Source organism: Tachysurus fulvidraco, chromosome 5, assembly GCF_022655615.1.
Source record: "Tachysurus fulvidraco isolate hzauxx_2018 chromosome 5, HZAU_PFXX_2.0, whole genome shotgun sequence".
Classification (NCBI taxonomy): domain Eukaryota; kingdom Metazoa; phylum Chordata; class Actinopteri; order Siluriformes; family Bagridae; genus Tachysurus; species Tachysurus fulvidraco.
Genome location: NC_062522.1, coordinates 18,005,570 through 18,014,125, shown reverse-complemented (window position 1 = coordinate 18,014,125; position 8,556 = coordinate 18,005,570). Strand labels below are relative to the sequence as shown.

The 8,556-nt window shown below is 35.7% G+C and overlaps 1 protein-coding gene across 1 annotated transcript; it reads right to left on the bottom strand.

The window, feature by feature from the left end:
• Positions 1–132: 132 nt before the first annotated feature.
• slc5a8l (solute carrier family 5 member 8, like) lies at positions 133–8,225 on the bottom strand. The gene is made up of 15 exons (XM_027146995.2): positions 7,508–8,225; positions 7,069–7,134; positions 6,817–6,868; positions 6,354–6,421; positions 5,481–5,635; positions 5,173–5,313; positions 4,953–5,082; positions 4,763–4,851; positions 4,546–4,658; positions 3,703–3,770; positions 3,290–3,376; positions 2,859–3,046; positions 2,549–2,661; positions 2,362–2,450; positions 133–532 (listed from the first exon to the last, which is right to left on the bottom strand). The coding sequence occupies exons 1-15, from the start codon at positions 7,859–7,861 to the stop codon at positions 413–415; spliced, it is 1,833 nt and encodes a 610-aa protein (XP_027002796.1). The 5' UTR covers positions 7,862–8,225; the 3' UTR covers positions 133–412.
• Between the last annotated feature and the right edge of the window lie 331 nt (positions 8,226–8,556).

The window sequence follows — 8,556 nt, the reverse complement described above, 5'->3', positions numbered from 1 at the left end:
CTCTCTCTCTCTCTCTCTCTCTCTCTCTCTCTCTCTCTCTCTCTCTCTCTCTCTCTCACAAACACACAATACCAATGATTGCCCCACCATGCTGCCTACAATCTTTGTATTGCAAATAATACTTAATAATCATTATAATTAATCATATTTTAATTGACAAATCAATAATAATAATAATAATAATAATAAATAGACTCTCAAAATGTCAACTATAAAAAGATGGTTGTGAATAGTAGACATGTTATAACAATGGAATACAAAACTGGAATTAAGTAATTGATTATCTGTTTAAAAAATAACTAGTATACTAGTTAAGTTGGTTCTGTGTTTCAAGCAGTACTCAACCTGTAGCCAGTACTGTCATTACAGTATCATGAATAGAGTCATACTAATGTGGTGACAGAAAAATAGTTTAGAACTTGGTTATCTTGTCACTGTCCTTTAGTTTCTGATTGATGTCAATGAATTGAGGATTGTCCACGCCATACAGATGCTCTGGCCCTGCCTTCTCAACCATGACTGTTGCAGGGTTCTGTTGAGAAATTCAGACAAATTGTATGTTTCTTAAGGTCAAAAAATAAGCAAATACCTGAAAGACATAGAGTTGTGCTCAAAAGTTTGCATACCCTAAAAGAAATTGTTAAACATTTTTAAAATATTACTGATAATGGAAACATTTTTTTCCTATTTAAGTATAGTGGTCACATGAAGTCATTAATTATCACATAGTTGTTTGACTCCATTTTAAAACCTAATGATAACTGAAATCACCTAAACAACCCTGATCAGAAGTTTACATTATCCTTGAATGTTTGGCCACATTATAAACACACAGGCTGATACACAGGGGTTTAAATGGCTATTAAAGGGAAGTTTCCGCACCTGTGACTCATTGTAATTGCTTTATATCGTAATTAGTGTCTGTACATAAATAGTCAGTGAGTTTCTCAGCTCATGGATACTGCACCATGGGGAAGACAAAAAAACTGCTAATGGACCTACGAATTAAGGGAGAGCTTTATAAAGCAGGAAAAGGGTATAAGAAGATCTCTCGACACTTGAAAATGCCAGTCAGTACTGTTCAAACTCTGATAAAGAGGTGGAAAATTAGAGGGTCTGTTGGTACTAAGCCACGGTCAGGTAGAAAGAAGAAGAATTGTTTAGGATGCAATGAAAAACCCATAAACACTGCGAGAGACATACAGGCTGCTCTGGAAAAAAAAAGTGGTGTTGTTTTTTCATGGAGCACAATAAGGAGGAACTTAAACACAAATGACCTGTATGGTCGAGTTGCAGGAGATAGTCGTTACTGTGCCCATTCCACAAAAAGGCCCGACTTCAGTAAACCTCTTATATTTTGGGGCTGTGAGAGCTCCAGTGGCACAGGGAAGTTAGTAAAAATTGATGGCAAGATGAATACAGCATTTTATCAGAAAATACTGTACTGACAGACAATTTGCATTCTACAGCATGAACGTGCGCATGGGACGCACAACATAATGATCCGAAGCAAAAGGTAAGCCCTCCAATGGCTACAGCATAAAGAATGTTCTTTAGGCCATCACAGTCTCCTGACCTCAATATCATTATGCCACTTTAGGGAGATCTCAAACATGCAGTTTGGGCAAGACAATCAAATAATGTACAGGAGGCATTTTGCCAAGAAGAATGGGCAGCTATACAACCTGAGAGAATTAAGGACCATAATTAATGCTAAAGGGTCGATGCACTATTACGAACTAAAGGTATTCCTTTTTGAGCAAAACTGTATAAATGTACACATGACAACGTCCGTACGTTGGACTTTAATAAACAAGCAATTTTCTATTCAGTTTGGAATTTTTATTTTTATTTTTAGCTGTATACTTCATATTAACAACTGTCTTATGATGTTGTCCTATGTGAAATGAAAATATGTACATTTAAAGAATTGGGAAAAGATAAAATGTGTCTTCTAACTTACTGAAGATTTGAAAGTACAATTTCACACAGAAATATAAAAGTATAGTAAAGAAAAGAAAAATGGGACAGCTGGGTTTAAACCAATTTTAAACATGCACTTTTTTTTTTTTAGAGATTACTTGGCATTAAGACTTGCTTTGCTCTGGCCACCTAAGATAGTTCTACATGGATCATCAAACAGAAAACACAGAGTAACTATATTTACAGACTCCACTAAAAAAAAATCTATGACAAGCTTTAGCTATAAGAACATTCCAATTTGATCTAAAATAAACATATTAATATGCAGTGATATGTAATTTATATTATAATATAGTATAATTCCAATAATTATCATTTAAAAATAATATAGTTTCAATATCATACACTGCATTAGACATACAAAGTAAGAAGCTTTACCTCAGTGTCTGTTCTTCTGCAGCCAAAGCAGATGAGGTCTTCTTTCCTAACAAACATATCTGGGTTTATCTTCTCTTGTTTACAGCCACCTATAATAAGACAGCAGGGTTTGCAATCCACTTCGTTATATTGGATGTTCAGATCTCATCTCACTGGTACTTGAAGTACAAGAAATTATTAATCTCACCTGTGATGGCACTGACAATTAGCCCAGTGATCATAGTCACCAGCATGGCAACAGGGCAGAAGTACAGGTAGGACAAAGAGTACCAGGAATCAGCGAGAGCTGGTCTCACAATGCTGAATGATAAACAAGAGGTACATTTTTTGCAATTTCACATTGCACAGGTTATTGCAAAAGAAGTGATATAAGGATGCTGTTGTATCAAATTTATTCATAAAAATATAGAAATTCATCTGTTTCTGATAGAAAGCAGATAATAAATTTCCCAGTGGTGCCTTGTGGTTGACAGACCCTGGAGGAAAAGAATTCTTGCCTTGTGGTTGGTAGGGCTGTACTTGTCCATGCTGCCAATGTAGTGGTTATGTTTGTGTCTCCAGCATCACATCCTGCCACGCTGAGGGGAAGTGGTTTGGTCTTAATTGGTAAAGGAGGATACAACTGAGCACCAATGCCCACCCACAGGGTTATAATTAGGCCGGTTATTAATCCAGTCAGGCTGCCCTGAATACAGAGAGATTCAATGAACATAACACTCTTTAATAGGATTAAACAAATTATGATCATGATACATGGTACAAAAATAACTAGGCTGCCAAAAGATACCAATAATAAATACGTTGGAAAAAGACATTACTTTTTACGGTTAAAATTCAGCAATTCAGTGCCGAATTAAAATATCTGAAAAAATACGTCAGAAATATGTTGCGTAAGTCACAGATTGAAGTTTTACACAATGTGACTTACAATGGAGTTTGCAGAACGGAAAAACATGCCCAGCAGGAAAATCCCCAACAAAGGTCCACTGATCATACCAAATACAGACAAGGCAGCCTGTGGGAGGAATTCACCCAAATCAAACAGCATGTCATGACAAATATCATACAGCAAGGGGTGCTGTTTAATATACAGTGAACGCCACATAACACACTCAGAACTAGGATTATAGCTGAGGTTCTCAGCTCCAATCCTATTGCTCATTGCTCTGTAGACTTTCAGGCTATTGAATATAAGCTTTAGCTGGTGTGTCAGGGAGAAATGCAGATTAGTAGGGCTCTAGGTTTGGAGTTGAAAGCCCCTGAACTTAGAATATAGCTATAGTAAAATGTATTAAACACATTTGATAATAAAAAGGTAAAATAGTCTACATTGTGTTTTACCTGCAATATACTTCCCATCAAAGAGGCAACCGCTGCCATAGCAATGCACAAAGCTCCAAATAAAACACCTAGAAATTTAATGGGAAAAAAAATCATTTACATACATGAAATCATAAACAATAAATATTTTATTGTCGATCAAACATTAATGAAGCAAAAAGCACCGTGACTAGTGTAAATGTATAACTTAAATTTGATAAAATATGAACTACAGCAGGAACAGTTGACAGAACATGAAATTCTACCATTTAATGGCTGCCTAAATGCCACAGGTGAAATACAAAAGAAAGATTTATATCCCTGTAAGTAATGGTATCATTCTTGTGAGAAGTCACATGGCTAAATTTGGATGAAAAGATATAAAAGTTAGATCTAAAAGTAAGGTAAATGTTTATACCTTATTTAGGGCTTTATTCATGTAAAATCAATTAAATTCTAACCATACTGCCCTCACTCAAGTGTTACACTTTAAGCTTTAACCACTAGCAGGTTGGTTTAATAGACATGGTTCCTTGGACAATATTCTGAGGTCATTTTGTTTAGCATTCCTGTGCTCTGTATTATGTTGAAGGGAGAGTTCATTAAAGGGCACTGTTTGCTAACTATTCATGAATTCCTTTATGTGAATTGGGTTGAGTAAAAGATTATGATGTTCTTACTTGTACATGTAGTACCAGTCCTGTCTGACACTCTTATCTTTGTACACTTTGTCAAGAAACTTTTTCTTAACTTTATTTCTTAACTTTAGGCCTTAACTTTTTTCCTTGAAGTTTTTATGATAGCAGGAACAGTCTTATTTTGTTTTACATTTTGTATAATTTATGAAATTCTATGGAAACTTACTCATGCCCATGTTAATCCATGACAACTTCTTTTCATTCAAATTGGGCCATATAGGTTTCACAAAGTCTTCCACTGTGACGGCCACTAGAGCATTAATACTGGATGACACCGTACTGAGACGTAAAAGCAAAATAATTAACTACTGTACTGACCAGAACAATGAACTGAAATGTATATTGTTTGAATGGAGAGTGAATGGAGGTGTTTTTTCCCTTACCTTAATGTCCCACTGTATGCAGCTGCTACAAACAAACCAGGAAGGCCTGGAAATTCTGCTAGAATGTCCATTACTAGATATGGAAGAAGCTACACACATACACATACACACGTATATATAAAAATCAGGCTTACTTTATTGGAAACAAATTAACTCATTATTTTCAACACTATAGTTTAGTGAGCATCACCTGGTCTGCAGAACCAACATCTTTGTTAGTGAAAGGATCGCAGTCTTTATATATAGAGTACATGGTAAGGCCAGAAAATATTGCCAGACTCACAGTAATCCACAACCCCACCATATTTACATACAACGACCTAAATACAGCAGCAGAACAAATGAAAGCGCTTATATGAGATCTCACTATTTTTAACAAATTTACTCTTGGTATTTGAATGCATACTCACATTTTGGCATGGGTTAAAGTTTTACAGGAGATATAGCGCTGCACTTGTGACTGGTTAATGGCATACATTGACACCCACATCAAACTACCCCCAACAACAATGGTCCAAAAACTGTGGCGTCTCAGGGGATCTGGATCAAAACTAAAGAGACAATTGTTAATATTTAAAAAATAACAACTGAATTGAGAGACATCAGTAGCAGTCTAAGATTTGCACCTAAGTGTATACTTAACAAAACAGCCCACATTGTTTGACATACAAACCATTCCTTCAGTTAATTTATAACACTTCTCAAGCCAATGACTTACCTAAAAGCATCTAAGCGCCCTCCATTGTAGTTATCTTCCCAAATTTTTCCCAAGCCTCCCTGAAGCACGGCCCCACGAGCGATAACTGCTATAAACCCAGCCAGCATAATGACCATCTGGAACACATCTGTCCATATTACTGCCTTGAGGCCTCCCTGTTAGGAAGAGCAGAGAGCTGCATGTTACACAGCACTCTATTCACTCACGCATTCATATCACATGACAATATATCCTCACTGCTTTTACAACCTTTTGGAAGTTGCTTCATCCAATACAGGAGACAAGAAAGATTTCAATTAATCATTTAAAGCTGTTTAGATACAGTAGAAACATGTGAATAAATGCCTGGGTTGACTTTTGATCAATTAACTGTGGATAATTCAAACTGAAATAATCTTGAGTAAGGATGCATTTTAGATGAACTATGAAAAGATATTTTTGGTGGTTGTTGATAACAATACTACTAACAAAATATGTAACTTACTTAGCACAAAGCACAGGCTTATGAAAGGGCATCATGGAACATTTCATTAGGTTTGTTTATGTGGGTTGTTGGCTGTTTGAGCTGCCAAATATAAACTATTCATACTGAATTCAATGTTAGGCATGTCTCCAAGGCTCAGTGCCCAATGACTTAAAGTTTCTCTGAGAATTCTGTGCAATCTCATATCTGCCACCCCTGCATTATCAATCGCAGATACGATCTACATGCCATAATTTTCTTTATTGTATTTCTAAATGTTATCTGATTTTATTAGTACAAATATGAATATGATTGGTATGGATGGTGATGATATATATGAAAGAGCATGATACAGGGCAGATAAACAATACAATTATCAGCATCCCTGTTCCTGACACCAAATAACTTACCAGGGTGCAATAGATGATACAGACGATGCCTGTGGCCACCAGCACTCCCCAAAGGTCCAGGCCAGTAACTACAAGACAAGCAAAGACCACTGTACTATAGTACAGTATACACATTCTATTTCATAACTTCAAAACCTATTTAAGATGCCTAAGTCATAACATTTTATATACAATTAATATTTTTATTTTTCCATAACAAGAGTCATTTGTAACCATGTCATTCAAAACTTGTATCGAACTCGAAACTCATGATAAAACATTCGGGAAATATGGCTCTTGTACTTTGTATTTATGTTTTAATAAATGCCTTTATTGATGTCAGCCATTGTAAATTTACATTTGAAATTTTTGATAGTGTGTATTCATTATATAAACTGTTATTCCTTTTTTTTTTTCAAATGATGCAAAATCTTATTTTATTTAAAATGTTCTTGTGATATTTGTTATTTGCAACAATCCTTACTCTGATTGAGGGCCAGTGCTGGGGCATAGATAACCATGCCTGTGTACAAAGCCTAGACAGAGGAACAGACATTAGATAATTAGCCACCGATTTTTTTTATTTATGACTATATTTATTACTTTGGAAAGCAGTGCATCAAGTGATTACATGATGGAAAACAATTTGCGCACATGGATTTTTTCCATTACAATACAAACACAATTAGGTTATTAAAATGTGTGTTACCATTAAATAAATGAACACTCAGCTTACTGTCTGGATTATGTACATGGTTGTTCCAATCACTCGAATAGCTTTATTAAAGCGCAGCTCCAAGTACTGAAAAACAAAATGGTTTTAAAATCAGTTATGAAACACTCACATACTGTAACCAATTTATAACTTTATGACATAAATGACATGAAATATTTTAATTTACTTTTTAAAAAACCTTGAACACTGAACAGTCTTTTAAAAATAGGAGACTATCAGATTTGTAAAAGAGCATGTAGTGAAATAAAATTATTTAAATATGCACTATTTTAACATAATGTACTGTAGAATCTTACTTTTGTAGTTATTTCAATTCGCATCATTTTTGACCAAAATGAGTCAAAAAAGGCAAATAAATAGTACTTTTACTGATGTAATTACCCCAATAAACTCTGTCTATGTGTTCACTTCATTTTTCCTATTCAGCCAGCTCTCTTACCTCATATGTACTGGTGATGCCGAGACGATAGAACAGAGGCACAAAGATCTCTGCAGTGATGCTGGACATGATGGTGTAGGAGAAGGCAAAGAGCCAGAATGCTGTGCCATATCTATAGGCTTCCGCAGGAGTACCAATCACTGTTATCCCAGACATGAAACTAGCCGTGAGGGACATGGCGACTGGCACTGCTGTCATCCGACGGCCACCAAGTAAGAATTCAGCACTGCTGTTATCTTTGCGGCCTCGGAAAGCTTGAAAGAGCCCAACGCCAGCAGCTACCAAGATCAGCCCAGCAAACACCACATAGTCCCAGACTGAGAATGTAGCTGTTGGACCTCCGCCACCAGCCATGGTCGGTAATAACACAATGAAGGCACACGTTCACTTCTTTAACAAAATTCAATCCACTTGTTTTAGCTTTCTATACACAATCTCAGTGTCATATGTTACAGATTTACCAGGTGCTGTTTGTTGGTCTGTTGTAAAGTGACCTTTTAATAGACATTTTACACAAAATCCATAAAAGTCATCTGTAACGTTCCTCTTACTTAGCTCACTTAGGCTCTCGTTTTTAGGTAAATTGATCTGAAGCTGCTCCCTTCATTCATGTAGAGGAAAGAATAAGTGATAGCATGCTGTCCTTCAGACGAAACTACAGAATAAACAATGGTTAATGATCACTGAGTCTCAAAGATATCCTTGTCACACACGACTCTATTCGATTGTTAAATACAGCTTTTATAACAGGTTCATAAAGTGGGTTTGACTGATGTAGAGGACGGTGAATGTTTATCAATCTCAGCACAATGTTCAAAAGATAACATTTTTTGTGTGAGAACATGCTGGATACTTGACCAGGCTGTTCTTTTTATGACTCGTAAACCACAAAAATGCTCTTACACAGATCAAGGTCACACATTAATTAGCACACATTTTTTCTTTTATCATTTATTTCAGCTATTTATACTAGTTTGTTTTAAAAGCAAACTGAATAAGAGAGATTAATTACATTTGAAGATGATCCACTATAATTCTGTTTAATTCTT

What these genes read in the sequence shown, in the direction of transcription:
- slc5a8l (XM_027146995.2), bottom strand. Translation starts at nt 7,861, where the DNA reads ATGGCTGGTGGCGGAGGTCCAACAGCTACATTCTCAGTCTGGGACTAT. An exon ending in AGCACTGGCCCTCAATCAGA is followed by an intron (nt 6,422 to 6,816) that starts GTAAGGATTGTT and finishes CTTGTCTTGTAG; the next exon opens with TTACTGGCCTGGACCTTTGG. An exon ending in ATGGATTAACATGGGCATGA is followed by an intron (nt 3,771 to 4,545) that starts GTAAGTTTCCAT and finishes TTAAATTTCTAG; the next exon opens with GTGTTTTATTTGGAGCTTTG.